Source organism: Bombus impatiens, unplaced genomic scaffold, assembly GCF_000188095.3.
Source record: "Bombus impatiens unplaced genomic scaffold, BIMP_2.2 scf_0131, whole genome shotgun sequence".
Classification (NCBI taxonomy): domain Eukaryota; kingdom Metazoa; phylum Arthropoda; class Insecta; order Hymenoptera; family Apidae; genus Bombus; species Bombus impatiens.
The window spans coordinates 746,725-764,390 of NT_176550.1; the positions used below are offsets into that span (position 1 = coordinate 746,725).

At 35.5% G+C, this 17,666-nt stretch overlaps 4 protein-coding genes and 1 non-coding gene across 7 annotated transcripts; 3 read left to right on the top strand and 2 right to left on the bottom strand.

Annotated features, from left to right (window-relative positions):
• Window positions 1–5: 5 nt before the first annotated feature.
• LOC100744440 (39S ribosomal protein L10, mitochondrial) lies at window positions 6–887 on the bottom strand. The gene is made up of 3 exons (XM_012381352.1): window positions 872–887; window positions 278–784; window positions 6–217 (listed from the first exon to the last, which is right to left on the bottom strand). Exons 1-3 carry the CDS (start codon window positions 885–887, stop codon window positions 6–8), a joined length of 735 nt encoding a protein of 244 aa, XP_012236775.1.
• Window positions 538–4,788, bottom strand: LOC105680287 (partitioning defective 3 homolog). Its single transcript, XM_012381358.3, has 2 exons — window positions 872–4,788; window positions 538–784 (listed from the first exon to the last, which is right to left on the bottom strand). The coding sequence occupies exon 1, from the start codon at window positions 4,243–4,245 to the stop codon at window positions 1,363–1,365; it is 2,883 nt and encodes a 960-aa protein (XP_012236781.1). The 5' UTR covers window positions 4,246–4,788; the 3' UTR covers window positions 538–784; window positions 872–1,362.
• A 242-nt stretch (window positions 4,789–5,030) lies between these two features.
• Window positions 5,031–8,074, top strand: LOC100744561 (UBX domain-containing protein 4). 3 transcript variants are annotated; one of them, XM_003486718.4, is made up of 7 exons: window positions 5,031–5,438; window positions 5,633–5,767; window positions 5,840–6,252; window positions 6,324–6,599; window positions 6,680–7,006; window positions 7,093–7,325; window positions 7,400–8,074. In XM_003486718.4, exons 1-7 carry the CDS (start codon window positions 5,357–5,359, stop codon window positions 7,533–7,535), a joined length of 1,602 nt encoding a protein of 533 aa, XP_003486766.1. In that variant the 5' UTR covers window positions 5,031–5,356; the 3' UTR covers window positions 7,536–8,074. The 3 variants fall into 3 exon arrangements, with proteins under 3 accessions (XP_003486766.1, XP_012236782.1, XP_012236783.1); XM_012381359.3 differs by having other exon boundaries at window positions 7,409–8,074; XM_012381360.3 differs by having other exon boundaries at window positions 7,412–8,074.
• A 1,216-nt stretch (window positions 8,075–9,290) lies between these two features.
• LOC100745725 (homeobox protein ceh-19-like) lies at window positions 9,291–17,618 on the top strand. Its single transcript, XM_012381355.3, has 5 exons — window positions 9,291–10,209; window positions 10,292–10,411; window positions 14,855–15,081; window positions 16,843–16,979; window positions 17,036–17,618. The coding sequence occupies exons 1-5, from the start codon at window positions 10,035–10,037 to the stop codon at window positions 17,247–17,249; spliced, it is 873 nt and encodes a 290-aa protein (XP_012236778.1). The 5' UTR covers window positions 9,291–10,034; the 3' UTR covers window positions 17,250–17,618.
• TRNAM-CAU lies at window positions 16,553–16,625 on the top strand. The gene has a single exon. It is a non-coding gene; the product is annotated as a tRNA-Met (tRNA).
• Window positions 17,619–17,666: the final 48 nt, after the last annotated feature.

A 17,666-nucleotide genomic window follows, 5' to 3' on the forward strand; every position in this document is an offset into this window, starting at 1 on the left:
ATTGTTCATTTCTTATCGTTGGAGGTTGTCTCATTTGTACCGATCTGTTCCAATCGTGTTACAAGCGTCGTCTGATGATGTGTGAGTTGTCGATTCAGGTTAAGGCCTCCTGCATTCTGTAATGTTTGAACCAAACCCAGCTGCGCCGTTATAATATCCATTTCTCCATATTTCAGAAAATCATCATAGTTCAAGATTTGTCCTTCCAATACTCCCCCTGCAAAAATATCAACTGACTAATAAAATCACTCTGCAATCATATTTCCATATTACGTACCCATTATAAACATTTTCTTGCTTTTCTTGATAATCTTTTGTAAAGTAATCGTGTTTATTTCAGGACTGAACACAAAAGAAGTATACTTGCTAACTAACGGGGCAAGAGCATTGTAATGTGAATTCTTAATGACATGGTTTATAATATGAGGCCCATAATACTTGTAGTGCATATTTTCCCTGAAAAGTGCAACTTGAACGTCGAATACATCCAGCTGCTTCATACTGTTTACGTGCAAGCAACCAATCATTTTAGAATTGTCAAACCAATTACGAACTTCCCTCGCTATTATTTGATCGTAAGGGCCCAACTGTTTCTCGGCTTGTACCTCTTGTGACTCTATACAAAATTGTTCCAGAGTTTTACCTTTGTTGGGATTGACAAAGAACGGCGTTAAAAGATCGTTCAATACTCTTTTCTTAAAATATATTTTCGGCTTTTTAATGTTTATCTTTCCCCTGTAACGCTTCTGCTGGTACAGTAATTGATTCGGAGTTAACTGAAGTGCTAGAACAGAAGAAACATATATTGTACTTGTAATGAAGATAAATTTCTTTGCCATCTATTTAATTAATGTACCATACCGTAACTCACCCAGGTTTGGCAACATGCTGTTTGTATCGAACATTGCTTCTCTTGGATATAAATTAAAATTTGCAAGAAAATTTTAGCGTTATAAAATTTATAATCAAATACATTTTAAGAGTCTAATGAATATCAATAATAGTTCCCGTTTCGTTAAATTATCGGTTATTCAACTTACACATTGCTTATATTACGTGCATAGTTTTATTTTAAAAATAGATACATGATCGGTACGAATTAAAGACAAATACAAAAATTATATAAGTATATATACAGAATAAATTTTTTTGTTTTGCAATGATATAAGGCACTTTGGAACAAATCATACATATTTAAGTACATAATATATATGTGTGTAAGTACATGTACGAGCGCACGTGCAATGAGAGTGTTAAGATGTGTATATTTCGTGTATAATATGTGTTTTCTAGGTGTTATGCACAAGTATGTTTATGTATATCTTGAATTCCGTATCTACGTTATAAATTCCCTTTTGTATATTATGCGATATAATTAATCGTTCCACTGCAATAATTACTGGATTCGTGACGAGCTTCTATACTATCACCGAAATTGAGCGATTTCCTATTCTTCCCTAATCGAAGCATCGAACGTATGCCACCTTTCTTTCGCAAACGCTTATATCGATCATCTAAAGCTGAATTGAGAGATGCTTGTTTCACATCCCCCCGACTATTTGGAAAACCCTTGCGATCGTCTTTAAAATTATTGCTACTCCTTATCTCGCCATGTACATCGTCAACAAGCCAATGTTTCCTCGGTGATGTATATTTATTATTACATCCAGGTATAGTATATACGTATTCTGACTGAGCAGGATCTACGGACTTTTCGTATCGTTTCATACTACTCTCACTGGCCGTTCTACCGTCAGTAGTGCCTTTATTTTTATTCTTATCGTAAATGTCCGATTTACACCCTCGTTTAGTTGGATCCTCTGACTCAACCGATTGATTCGAATGTTTCTGATTGGTCTGTTCCTGATTCTTATTTTCGCGTCCTTCCCGTAATTTTTTATTTCTCTTATAAGTATCTGTGTTCTTGGCATCTAAGGCGGCGTGTCGCTTCTCCGACATACTCTGTCTACCTAAAGCGTCGCGCGAAAACTTATTGGAAGAGGAATTAAATTCTTCCAAGGATAATTGACTATCGTAAGTTGGGTCTCCGGAATACTGACTATCTTTATCATCTGTGTTTCGTTTAGCTTCATTGCACTGTGGATCATTGGAGTCTTCTAGCAATACTGGTTCCGCGCGATCGTCGCGCTGTCCTATCGTAATCTTCTTCACGTTACTAGCAGATTCTATCCACGTTTTATTGGTAGCGATGCAGTAACTTTCGTTCCTTAAACTATTCTTATTATATTGTTCTGTTAATCTATCGATAACTGGATTCCATGGAGAGGCGGTCACACAAGACAATAATCCGCCGTTGTCCAAGATGTCTGACTGGGAATTCAAATTATTTTTTTCTTTTACTCTGCCTTCATTGCCTTTCGTAGAATCAGAAATATATATACTATTAGCTGATTCCAGTTTACAATGAGAAGACAAATTCTCTGATAAATTTTTATCATTTCCATCGTACGAAGATATCCTCCTGGCTATTGTAAGAGTGATCACCCCAGTTACAGAACTGTTTGTATTGAGCATCGCTCTTCTCAATGTCTCCATTGCATCTGAATTTGATAATCCTAGTAATGACACCCCATTAACATTGAGCAATTGATCATTGGTCCTCAATCTCCCATCCCTTGAGGCTGCACCCCCATGAAGGACACTTTTAATAAAAATTCCTAGATCCATGTTAGTGTTTTCATCTGTGTTAGTAGTTTTTCCCTTAACACTAACACCTAATCCTGCTTTCTCTGAATCGTGTACTGGTATGTCTAAAGTTAAAATCATGCGATTTTTACGTGGTGATAAAACAATATCTTCTGTAGACTTCACTGGTTTAAAAGTGCACTTATCATAGTTATGGGTATTAAGTTTATCTTGCACTTCTGTATTCTTTTTCTTCGGCGATGTATTCAATGCATTCCAATATTTTGAATTATCTGTAGCTTCTAAGGCTTGACTCGTGGAAGTACCATGAGAATGAGAGTCTGGAATACTAGAGGAGATTTCTTCCTGGCGCGATACTACCATCCTTACCTTCCCACCAGGTAGAATACTTCTGAGAAGTGAAACCACTTCTGCTTGACTTTTACCAGTCATTTCTTTATTATTTACTTCCAACAGCCTATCCCCAGATCTTAATCTGCCATCTTCAACTGCAGCACCTTTTGGTAATATATTTTTAATATATATCGGACAATGACCTCCTGCAGGATTATCGCGTGTTGTGACACTAAATCCAAGACCATTGCTGCCTTTTGTTAATTCTATCTCTATCATACGTCCAATCTTACGGGTGTTAGCTGTCTGTAGCAAATTGTAATTACTGCATTGAAGTCTTTTAACATTATCATCAATTTCCTTTTCTGACCCTCCACTAGTATTGCCATGATTTTTATGCAATGATTTTTCTTGCGGCTTCTTATGTTTTACTATGGAAATTTGCAAACATGGTTCTGTCATACAGGTACGAAAGATCTCTTGCACTTTAAAAAATGGTATATGCAATAGATTGTGTCCATTTATTTTAATGATCTTATCATGCAGGTCAATTTGCCCATCTCTAGCAATTCTGCCATTAGGCTCAATACCTTCGACTCTAAGTCCTTGATCATTACCCAATAAATCATAACATGGCACCACATGAAGCCCCAGTGGTCCTGCTTCATTCTTTATCACAATTTCTCTAATTTCTCCTTGATCTCCTGGTTCTATATTAGCATTTGCATACTTAAATGACACTTTGGCATCTTGTCCCAGTGGTTCTCTACGCCGAGATTCTCTGGGAAGGGACTGAGCAGAATATGTGGTTAAACAAGGTTCTCTGGTTGACAATGCATGCATTGACAATCTTTTGGTGCTTTCCCTTTTAATACCGCTTACAGAAATGGAGGAATGTGCATCAATTGTATAAGGTGGTTCTTTACTATCTGGATGAAAAAAGTCTGGGCTATTCGTGCCAACTGAACTTGCCCCATCACCACCAGCATGTGTAACATCAGGATTAACAAAATGAGCAACAATCTGTTCTCTGTCATCAGCTACATCACATAACCTATCATCTGGATCCAGGAGACCACCTCCAGTTAAGGAGGACAAACTATTTATAGTTAATGCACTATCATTTTTTCCAGTTGCCTTTTTATATCTTAAAGTAGCCTCATGCATTAAATCTTTAACCAGTAGGGTTCCATCTCCACAAGGAACCACCACTCTAACGTTGTCGAAACACACAGTTACCTTCATGCTCGTTCCGATTTCATATTATCTTGTTATACGTTTACGGGCACGTATTGATTATTTCTAATACAATAGTGTACTTAAAATTCTCTTTGAGGGTTTGGAAGTCGAATATGATGGATGAAGTGCACGTGTTGTAAAATATATAAAATTATAAACTTTATTTCGTATAATATGATTATCTTCTATTATCTGTCGTGTACTTCCATATTCCGATAATGAATCACCGACATCACACACTGGACACTTTATTCTTTTTATTGCCGGTTATATTTCTTTAAAACCTACGTATATACACGTAAATTAAGTAGACATACTCGAAAGAAAAAAAATTGTCACGACTGATAAGGCGGACGCGTACGCCCAACTTTATCACAACATCAAATATGCGGAACAGACGCACTCGCCATTACCACATTTTATTCCACTATTCCTTCTGGCAAACAAACGGAAAGTAAGAAACATGGCGATACAAGCAGTGTGGCCAACAAAATAACCCGTACCGCTTCCAGTTTCCACATTCATCTTAACCATAATAAGGAAAAAATGGCATCAATACTTACCTTTCTTCATGAAATGAGCCATTACTTAATTGTATTATTCTCGAGACAAAGGCAACAAAATGGTTCATACATAAATTTTATATCTTTTTCACTCATTAACTCGCATCCTTATTTATACACTGGTCACACTACAATGGTTCATGTCCACTGGTTCTTGTTTAACCTCTAAACTTAAAGGCTGTGTTACAATCAACAGTATTTTCATCGATTTAACAATAAGCTTACCTTCAATTTGCGAATAACTTGTCTACAATAGCGTTACGTGACACTGACTTGCATTTCACAAGGCTTATTTTTGCAAATTCACACAATATTATGGTTACAGCTATTTATATATACCTTACTGAATTAATGTAAAGACAAACGGACGATTATGCTCAATACAATGGACCAATTCATTAATACAATTCAATAGTTACCTAACCAAACCTTACGTAGATTTTGAAACGTCAAGTTCTACAGAAAATTTCTAGTGATTGAACTCACTTTTTCATTACGTCATTATCAACTGATAGCACAATAGAACACGAATATCCTGAACTTAAGCAGAAAACATGAAGTGGTTTAAAGGTAGCATCAATGAAGCAGTGGCAACATCAAAATCAAGGAAAGCAATTTTTGTCGTTTTCATTGAAGGTATATATTTGTAATGTTAGGTTAAGGCATTATTTAATCTGTTATTACTTGTTTTTCGCCTAAATTGTTTTTCATTTCATTTAATTAGTAACATACTTACAGATTACCTTTTATTTTCAAATCCTATTATAATAATTATGTTTTGTTTGTATCATGAATGTTATATGACAAATAGCCTTGTCATCTATTTACAGGTAAAGATGACACATCTGCACAAGTCGCTGAAGCAATCAATGCTACAGAAGTTTCTTGCCGCTTGGAACAGGAAGATTTTGTAGCAATTCGATTGGAAAGTGGATCTGAAACCTACAGATTCTTTGCTCAGATTTGTATCCTTTGATAAAATAACTCAAGTTCAAATTTCAACAAAATTCTGTATTTTCCTAAGTATTTTTCAACAGATCAACTGGTACCTGTACCATCCCTATTCTTCATTGGTGAAAATGGTGCACCTTTGGAAATTATTGCTGGCACCACAACAGCAGCTGATTTAGCTACTAAAATTGACTTAGTTTTAACAAAAGTAGGAAAAAATAAAAATGCATCTGTCAATCTGATAGATGCAGAACAAAAAGCTACTGTGGCCAGTTGTGCTACTGATGCTAATATGAAAATTGACGTAGATAAAAATAATGATAACATACCAAAATCAAGCAGAGAAGCACCATTAACTCAAGCTACATCAGAGGATAAGGATAATAATGTAATTAAGAACGATATTAAGGAAGAACCATCCACAAGCTTAAAAACTAGCGAACCATCAGAACCAGTCAATGAAACAAAGGAGACACCTACTAAAGAACTAACACCAGAAGTATGGTTACATAAAAATTTTTTATTTAAAGCATTATGATAAAAAAAAATTAAAATATTGTGTATCTTTAGGAAAAACTAAAAAAAGCACAACAGCTAATAGAATTACAAAGAAAACAGCGTATCGAAGAGGAGGAAATGAAAAATAGACAAAGTGAAATAGAACGTCGTAAAATCGGTCGTGACATACAAAAAATGCGGCAAAAACAGCAGGATCTAGAAATGAAACAAGCTTACGAAGAGAGAATGAAAGAGAGAGCTGCTGATGCAGCAGCTCGGGAGAAAGTTTTACAACAAATTGCTCAGGATAAATTAGAGAGAAAACAAAAAGAATTAGCAATGCAGCAGGTTTGTATGTTCTTTTTCGAAAAAAGCTCATAAAATTAATTTTTTTATATATAGAAAAAATGTATCCTTGTCAAATGTAGCAACAAGGACAACAACAAGGACAGCAACAAAGTCAACAACAAAGTAATAACTCAGAACCATCTGAACCATCGATATCTACGGCAACTGTCAGTAGAATACAATTCCGATTGCCATCTGGCAATCCTTATATCGCGCAGTTTGAACCATCAAGTACTTTGCGTGATTTGCGTACTTACGTTGTTCAGAATATTAATTTACCATTCCGTCAATTTGCGATGTCTACCTCCTTTCCAAGACGGGAATTAATGCATGAAGATGATGATAAAACTCTTTTAGAATTGGAACTGGTTCCTACAGCAGTTATCCTAATCCTGCCTTTGAAAAACGTAATTTCAGTTTATACTTCGATAAAATATTCACATTCTTCATCGTATTCGCGAGATGCTTTATTATCGTCGATTTATTATTTCAGTCGACCGTTACAACAACTGTGACATCTACACAAGATGTTGGTATTTTACCACGGTTCGTTTGGTCCACTTTTTCAATTTTCACAGCTGTGTACTATTACGTGATAGGATATTTTACCGGAGGTACACGCAATAAAACACCGAAAAAACCAAATAACTCTACTGAAAATAACGATTCAGAAGACAAAGCAGCTGGTACAGTTAAAAATCTTCAGAATGTTGCCAGTTCATCAGGGTAGGTTTCATGTTTATGAGGATATTTATGTAAGTGAAATACGGACATAGGCGATAACGATTTATGACATTTAGTTTGGTTAGAAGATATTTGGGTAATCAAGGAAGTACAACCATCAAAACTGAAGGAAATGTACATAGACTACAATCAGGTGGGGATGATAATGATGAGAATAATACATGGAATGGTAATTCAACGCAACAAATGTAGATTATTATAAATCAATAAAGTTCTAATGAGCTTTACTTTGTTTCACTAATCAGAATTTTAGATATGCAACAGAAACGATATCTTCGATAAAAAGTATATTTTATTAAACTTTTATATCTTTCTGTTCTGTCGCACTGCAATTAAGTGTTACGTTACAATCACGATATCAATTATCAATTACGATAACACGTTAGGTACGAATCATTTTATTTAAACAGGAAAGTTTACTTATCACCTTATTAAATATTAAATCGATAATATACTTTAATAAGTTGCAAATGATATAAGGACCAAACGCAGTTTTCCAACTACTATATGACAGATAAGCATACATCCTGAAAAGGATATGGAATATACATCCTTATATTCGTAGTACGAGTATTGAACTTATTATGGGTTTTAAGTTATATTATACATGCTTTGAGATTTCCTCTTAAAATAAAAATTATTTTGTTCTATCACATTAATCAAAGTTACGATATATTTTCGAGTAACAAGAATTGTACTAAGAATAGTGATCACGTTACGTTTTATTTTACGATAAAAGCAAAATGTATCGATTATATAGAAAGCTTTTATTCTGTTATTATATAAATAATAAAAATATATATATAAAATTTACACAAATCCTGAGTTTTCCTGTTGTTACACTCTGTCAGAAACATCTTAAGTTCATTGCTTTTCGGTTCTGTGCGGCGTGTAATTAATGGCGCCAAGTAGTTGGTAAGATGATACACGACAGTTTATTACAACGGTGAGAACATGGAATCATGACGTGTGATTTTTCGTCTGACGAAATATGATTCCAAAAATATGTTCAAGGAAACGATGGAAGACAAATGCCAGAGAAGTGTCTCGACCGTTTTATTTTGCGGTTGACACGTTCGAAGGAATCGATAATTTACACCCTTACTACCTTGATGCTATCGATTGTGGCACCAATTAAGCGTAAAATTAACAAACATTTTGGCTGACTTGTTTCTTCAAAGGTGTCAGCTTTCTGGCAACGTAACATATTGCAGAACATGCGAGAGGAGTGTCGTTTAAGTAATGTGATCTTACGGACACACCTACTAGTTATTTCCTTTTACTGTCTACTATGTTCGATTACAATGTATTCCTCATACTTGAAGATATAAAATTCGAAGTTGTTTTATACCGTTCTTTCTTTTTTATTTTTGCACCGAATCAAAACGTAAGAAAATTAATATAAATCAAACGCGATGGATATAAATAAATTTGAATCAGAACTAACTCTAAGCCAATATCATCTGGTTCTGATTTATTCAGAAGAATCACAATTTGGCTAGCTGAAGTGCGAAACAAATTTCTGCAGTGTATTTCGTTGGTTCGCATAAACGTAGCCAAATTTCGCATCTGTCAACACTTTTTGTATCATTCTATCATCCCTATCATCGTTCTGTTAATATAAACAATTGTGCGTCTAATAATCTCATTAAATGTATGAGCGAATGTACGCTGACCTTACCATATAGATAGATGACAAACTTATCGCTTATTTCGAATTACGGGAATTCAGATTTCTATAGAATCGTAATACAGATCTAATAATACATTTAAGACGTTCAATTTATCATCCCGGTCATTATATGCAAATTTGCAACTATACACACGTATTACACATATTTTGCATCTACTATCTACAATTCCTCTGTTTTTCTTGTTTGAATATGACTCATCATACAGTCATCGAATTATTAGAATATTAAAAAGAAATTAATCGTTCGTATTTTCGAAATTGAAATGACGTTTGACATAATCAGGGTATTTCTAAATTCATATTCGATGCAGATGCAACAGATTGAAAATTGATATCATATTGCGTTCGCTTTCTGTCAAGACAGTTATTAAACAGCGTTTCATGGCGGTGACAGAAATTTATGGGTACCTCATTACCACCGTTTAGTGACTGCTACCGTCTCGCTGTACGAGATCATTAGGGGCTCCTTTCAGAAACGCACGTGCTTGCCAAGAACCGCCCAAACTTACATAGGATTGGTTGAACATACAATGACGTCATGAGCACGTGGCTTTTCGTCGCCGCCTCGAAGAACGAAGAATTTGACTTGGTTGCCAAAAAAAATATTGTTGGACATCGCGAGCAACCCCGACAATCAGTCGCTGGTTTCGACTCTAATCCCGCGAACGGATCACGGATATCTATGAATGATCTGAATCGATCTCGTACTTGCAACTTCATTAGTCACATCATTCTGTCTTTCATAGAATAAAATCAAAAATGTTTCGTTAATTACCGACGAATCAAATTTGAGAAGCATTGTACGAACAGGTAGTGATTGTGATGCGATGGTGATAAGCATAGTGAAGACATGTGCAGTGATTTTTAAAGGATCGGTTCTTAAAAAAGCACTAGATACGTATCTTTGAAATACTTTGAAGTGGATATCTAATCAATCGGAACATCGAACGGAGATCTAAATGATAGCGTCAGGCATTTGAGAACGATCGAAATTTAGAATGTCGGAAGAACACGCGAAAACATCAGAAACCAATAGAGAATCGATGGAATTGAATGAAAGTCCGAAAGTATGCTCGTTCAGTATCGAAAGTCTTTTAGCGCCAAGTAAGAAACCTGTCGAAGAGGAAACTCGCGTATCAATTCAGACCGAAACGTATTTGCAAGGTCACGAATGTAAGTTCGCCCAAAATTTCCGTTTCATTCTACGAAGATTAATGAAGCAAATTAAAAAAAAAAATGAAATTCATTTAAATAGCAAATGATTCGGAGGAACGGAAATTGATAGCGCCAGATTCCTCCATGTCCATGGCAGAAGAAATCGAATTTAACGATGTGGATCTGGTTTGCTCGACCCCTGAACCAGAAATGTGTTATGGTAAGGTGAATTGAAAATTTTATGCCCGCATTACAATTGATTTGCAATGAAAATTAATTGAAATGCATTAGAGCGATTCTACTGAAACAAAGAAGAACGTCGATTTTAACATATGCGATAAAATTAAATGTTTCCACAAACATTTATCAGTTAAACGTATCCAAATGAAATCATTATAAAATCGCGTTTGCGATACTCGATTTAATGGTAGACACTGTTTTGCAAGATTATACGGCGTAACTCAACAAATTATACAGGTGTTGCACACTTGTATTTGCTTTGTCAAATTACTTGGTTAATAAAGGCACATATATAGGTATATATATAAAGATATATATTGGTTATATATTTTATGAAAACACAGAGGTAAAAGCTCGGAAAATGTCTTAATTCAACAAACGGCAAACTATCGAGTTATTTCAGTTGAAAGTCTATTATTTAAAACATCTTATCGTATCTGTTGTGGTATTTATATTTCCTTAAATTGCACGACCAACTAAGATATCTCAATAGTACAATAAAGAAGTCGGTATTAAAATAATACCGTGCCGATCATTCGAAAACACACGATGATTCTTTTAAAGTCTTAATCATTCGTTGCGCTGCCATCGTTTTAAGTTTTAATTGCTTCTCATTACCTAGAGATTCCTCATTAAAACTCTAAGTATGTAATCAGTAAAACATGTCGTAAAATCCGTAATATACGTTGACGCAAACATTCCGATGTCAGCGCGCAACTCTAAAATTACTTTGTATCCCAACTTTACAGTTATTACACGTTGCGTAGTAATGGGTAATTGTTTCCACTTAATTCGGATATTGTTACCAACGTGAAAGGGAGTAATTGTTACAGAATCCACATGCTTCCTTCACGTGGTAACAAATTCGTAAGTTTGCGCGGACGACTGTGAGTTTGATCCATTACTTCCTGCAGGGTCCACGCCCACTCAATGTTCCTGCTCTTCGTTCACTATTTATCTGTCTCCTGCTAATTCTGCCATGGAAATGCGGCAAAATGTGTCTTCGTATCCCTACCGTACAGAATGTACAAAAAAAAAAAAAAAAGAAAGAAATACACCATGAACGGATAACATTCGGCGATATCTCATGGGTTGATCCTATTTGGTTTCCATTTCCAGCGTTAATAAGAAATTCTTTACGTATCTTAATCTCTCGATGCATCTTTTAGTTACAACCGTATTACGATCGTTATAGCGAATTAATTCCTTAGAGTCATAGATTCAGTTCATACAGAATATCCATTTACTGGACTGGTGTTATTATATGTCCACGCCATAATGTACGAAGAAGCATCGATAGTTGGCTCAGCTCAATTCCATTTTACCAAGAGTGTTTTAGATTCTCGACGACTAATTTCTACCAAGGGCCCTTGTCTTGTGTGATTTACACAACGTAATGGTCACCGCGATAAATCCGAGATCTAAGGAAAGGACAATTCTCGTTTGCGCCGTGCTTTTCAACTGAGATATGTGGGACGTCGCGTCCAACTACAAAGCCGTCAACGCGACGCGTAAATCTTTGCAAAAGCTGCCTCGCGAACGAGTAAAGTCGTCCAAAAGATATTTTCCTTTTTTACCGGCTCACTTTTATGATTTTTAATAAACGATTTATTTGGTCGTTTCTTCAACGCATAATATATCTTGCAACTGTCTATCAGATATAGTAATTATAGTAGGGATATCACCATCGTTGAATACCAAACGTATAATGGTCTAATTCGAGACTCAAAATCATTTTCAATTCCTTGAAGAGTAAAACGAGACATCTTTCGTTGAAATCTCTGCAGTCTACGATATTAATCTAAGTGAACGATGGTTTAGATCATGACAAAAGATCTAGCCATCTGTCTATTCTGAAGCGTCCAATGGGTATGACTTACGCGTGTGGATTAATTATCCTGGTAGTTGGCCACGAGTGTGAAATCGTGCAACGCCGAACGAATGAAAATTAGCCACGTTTTATCGCACATTTCTACTCGTGCTCTCACCATTCATCACAGAATAATTAGGAGACAAGTTCACCGCAGCTCGCAGCAATTAGGTAAACTAGAGGGCGTGGTGTTCTATTTCGGCTCGCTGTGCTCCTCGTCGGCTTCCACCGCACGCTTCTTCACGTTTTAAGCTCCTTTTTGCACCGTAGCCTTCCACGCCAACCCTTTCTTCCCTCTTCTTCTTCTTCTTCTTCTTCTTCTTCTTCGTGGAGCTCGTTCGTCAATGCAACCGAGTCAGAAAGTCGACGACAAATGAGCCGCGCGAACACCCTCCGAAAATATTTTTCTCTTCCGCTTGTTCAGATCTTTTCCGAAAAAGAATGTTAGCTTTTCTTTCAACGAAAGGTGTGAAACCTCCGTTAGAAAAAAAATTCCCGAAACGTTTCGTTAGAAAAAATTACAAAAACTTTCCTATAGGTAATTCTGTAAAGAGAAGAGTAAGACGGATTTAACTCTTTATTAACTGCAATGTCCACAGGCATCGTGCTAATACAACAGATATAGCCGTTCAAATCTAAAATGTAAACACGTGCTACTTGTAGCCTTTGATATTATTATCTGCGCATACTGTTTCCCAGCACTCGAGTTGGAATCTTTCCTTAATTTACACGTGCACAAGCATGCACGTCGTACGACGTGGTTCACGTCGAGTGAATTAGAGGCGGTACGGTTTTAGCCGACGACTCCGTAGTACGGGAGAGAAGAGAAGTCTCGAAAAACGCGCGAGAAACGCGACAATTACGTCGCCATCTGACAATTAGTAGCCGGTAAACGACACTCTGCGGTCCCGGTAACCACGCCGCAAATACTTTTTTCGAGATATTTATTGCACCTCTGACTGCAAGGGTTGCTCGAGCCGATCCATTCTTCTTGCAAAGGAGGAAGCTTTTGTCATCGATTTATCGATGCCAAAATAACAGGTTCTCTTCACGTTTGATACAGTGATAGATGAGGTCTAATCTCTTCAACGTGCTTGTTCCAAGACATTCAATACAGATGAGATGCTAATTATATTCTAACGACACGAACAACCGAGCAATTTGATCCTGTTATTCAAGGGATTTAAGGGATTTAAGGGATTTAAGGGATTTTGTATTAATTTTCACTATACATATATATATATATATATATATATATATATATATATATATATATATATATATATATATATATATATATATATATATATATATATATATATATATATATATATATATATATATATATATATATATATATATATATATATATATATATATATATATATATATATATATATATATATATATATATATATATATATATATATATATATATATATATATATATATATATATATATATATATATATATATATATATATATATATATATATATATATATATATATATATATATATATATATATATATATATATATATATATATATATATATATATATATATATATATATATATATATATATATATATATATATATATATATATATATATATATATATATATATATATATATATATATATATATATATATATATATATATATATATATATATATATATATATATATATATATATATATATATATATATATATATATATATATATATATATATATATATATATATATAATGTATTATTTCTAAAGGTGATAAAATAGGGTACAGTATGCGTACGCTATGACACGAATGGTATCGCTGTGTCGCGAGTTACACTTTTCTTTTTTGAAGTAACAGACGTATATACATATATTCAACGATGGAGCGTCTTGCTGCCAGGGTTTTTCGTCGGATGACGAATGGGCAGATAATTAGAAGATGATCCCCGCTACTTAGAACGCGATCCTGTTACCAGTCGACTAAAAGAGACCCCAAAGACATTCCTCATGGGCGAGGCGCGACGTCTTGTACCAGCGGCTTGTAAGCCCGGGATAAATATAAATATAAACAAGTTCGACGGGGGGAAAAAAGTAACGAGATTGATGAGGAAAGAAATCTTAAAGGGGTAATTGGGTCTGGTTAAGTTAAAAAGAGACGGCGTTTTGTATCGTCTATGGTACCGATCTCATTTAAAAGCAATTAAAATGAGAACAGGTCGCGTCACGGCACATAAACCACCGCTTTACAATTAATGATAGGCCTTTGTCATCGCACCAGTTGTTTAAATCTAGTCCCGTTTATTCCTGATCAAACATCGAATACGATGTTATAGTTTATAATTCGTAGTTGTCTGCTATTTAATCTCGCATGAGCCACGTGTTATTAGAGCTCATTTAATTACGACGCGTTTTCATTCTGCTGAAGTAACATGACCAGCGTCGCGCAATTATTCGATAATTACACGATAAGGAAACGTGGCTTAATTATCATTTCTCGCCCGATGTACTTCACAATACATATAGAAATAATATAATCCTTTCCACGATGTTACCAGAGGCGTGTACCAGCAGTAGCAGTGCCAACTCTACAACAGGTGTAGATAGAGACATTCAAGAAAAAAGTGACAGCGCTATTAGCGATGACGAAAGAAAGAAGAGGCCTCGTACGGCATTCACCGCGGCGCAAATTAAGTCATTAGAAGCAGAATTCGAGAGGAACAAATACCTAAGTGTGGCGAAAAGACTACAGCTCAGCAAAAGTCTGAAACTGACTGAAACTCAGGTACGTGTTACATAATTTATGTCGCTATTCATTCCAAAGATTTCCGGAACGGAAACTGATCTACCTAACGGTTTCATGCGGAGAAGAAAAATTACCACATTATATTTCATAATAATGAGAAGAACTGGAGCTACTAAATAAGATTTCCCTGTGATTAAAGGGAAACACATTTCGCTGAAGTTGCTTCGAACAAGATGCACACCACACAATAAATTGCGATAATGTCTGAGACTTCCGTAGCCTAAGGGCACCTGAAATAGTTTAAGTTCCATGTATCCTGAGTTTCTCAAATTCAACCGGGCATTGAATTATGGCTCTAAAGGTCGCCATATGTATAGGCGCCAGATTGTGGCGCCATGGGGGAAGATCGCCCTGTAGGACCAATTAGCACTTATACGCCCTTTCTTCTCGCACGGAGGAGACGAGAACGCAAAACGATCGCCCCTTTCTTTCGCGGAAATCTTTAATTAATCATCGTGTTGCGTAGAAATTGTATTCTACCTAGAAATTCGATTCTTTTTACCTACTATAGGCGCCACATTTAAGCAACCCTCTGTATTGCTCACTTTTCTACGCAATTCGGTTTCTAATATTATCCTCCCGATCCGAAGTGCTCAGCTTTCAACGAAGATTTAGCTACGTAATCCTACACAAAGTTGTAGAAATGGATTGCGACAGTTACATAATTCTTCCATTTACTTTATAGGATGCAACATGGCTTGCTGTTGCATCGCTTTAAACTAATTAATTTATGACAATACCCTGGATATTTTCTGTTCGGTCGAGTTGCAATCGTCCAGACCAGTAATGTCGCGAACTGTAATAATTGCCAAAGCGGTAGAAATATCGCGGGGTACCGCGAACGAGGCAGATAATTATCTTTGTGATCACAGCAAAAGGCAAGGATGATCAGACGACGGATCAGAGGGAAGAAGGAGACGTGTCGTGGCGCAGACATAACTGTCACAATATTTCTCGTAGTTAACGAGCCAGCTCCGGGAGTCCCCTTCTTCTTGCTCTACTGCTCCTCCGATTCGTGTGTACGTTTCCAGCATGCCACAAGAACTAAGAATCTCGGGACAACGGATGCTTCGAAGCGACGGACCGAAGAGGCGTCGATTTTTTAATTAGGATATATTACCGCTTTGAACGTTCTGAATCCGGTTTAGGCATTCCCCTTCAGAAAATTCTGTAGGAATCGTGTCCAAGATGGTGACATCATTTTTTCCCGCGCTGCCTCACATGTTTCATCTTTTTCTCATGGTCAGGCTTGACTTCTCCTGATACTTCTCCACACAGGAGCTTCAGTTTGTATGTTTCCTTAAATTCATAATATCCCTTAAAGATTGTTGTATTTTCGCAATTATTTAGCATAGAACACAAAAACTTTTTTTTTTGCATAAATATATTTGAAAAGCTCAAGCTTGCGAGGTTTGCAATTTCAAATGTGGTGGCGAAAAGCTTCTCGAATGCCTCGGTAGCGCAGTAGGCAGCGCGTAAGTCTCATAATCTTAAGGTCGTGAGTTCGATCCTCACCCGGGGCAAATATTTTTTGATTTTGGTTACGAGAAACTCTGAATTTCTTTGATCTTAACATATTATACTTCGTAGCTTATGTTATTCACTTAATGTCTTATCGAATCAATGTTTCCTTCACCTAGATCACTTCAATTCTTTATTGAACATACTACTATAAACGAATAACATTTTCTAATACTCGTATTTGTTAATGAATTTTTGTGTCGTTTCTTATATTTACAGATTAAAATTTGGTTTCAAAATAGACGTACAAAGTGGAAAAGGAAGTACACAAACGACGTGGAACTGCTGGCGCAACAATATTACTCCAGTTTAGGTATTCCTGCACCTCGACCAATTTTCGTCGAGGATCGTCTTTGGTGAGTATCGATATTCAATGAAAATGTGACTTTTTATAAAGGAAAAGCTTTTTCAGGTTTTTTAATTATCCAGCGCAACTGCAACCAGGAGCACCGATTTTTCCACAACATTTAGCGACAGTTCCTTTACCATCTGCCTTGCCTATTGTTCAACCATTGCCAAGTAATTTAACAATGGGTCAACAGACAACGATTTTCCAAAACATCCCAACAAGTAATCCGACATATCATTTAAGCCAAAGATTAGACTTTAGGCATCAAGATTCTTAAATACGAAAATATTCCGTGTTCACGTTACATTAAATTAGTTGGTAAAGCTCATATGCAATATTAATATAATTAATATCGTGCAGGATTGAATCGTTAGAAATCTGGGTATGTGATACATATTTTTGAAAATTTTAAAATTAATAGCGTTTTTAAACATTCTAAAGAACGGTTAACATATTTGTTAATTTTTTTATTATCACAATAAATAATGATACTAAAATGGAACCAAAATTCGTACCAAGAATATATCATAGTGAAAACATAATCCCCATCTAAATTGTAAAAAATTAAACAATTTCATTTGAATAACGATAGAAGTATAGAAAATGAACAAGGTAAACAAAAAGTTTATTAATCGCATTTATTATAAAGAGACGCAATATATACATTAAATAATTTTTATAACAATTTCCTGAT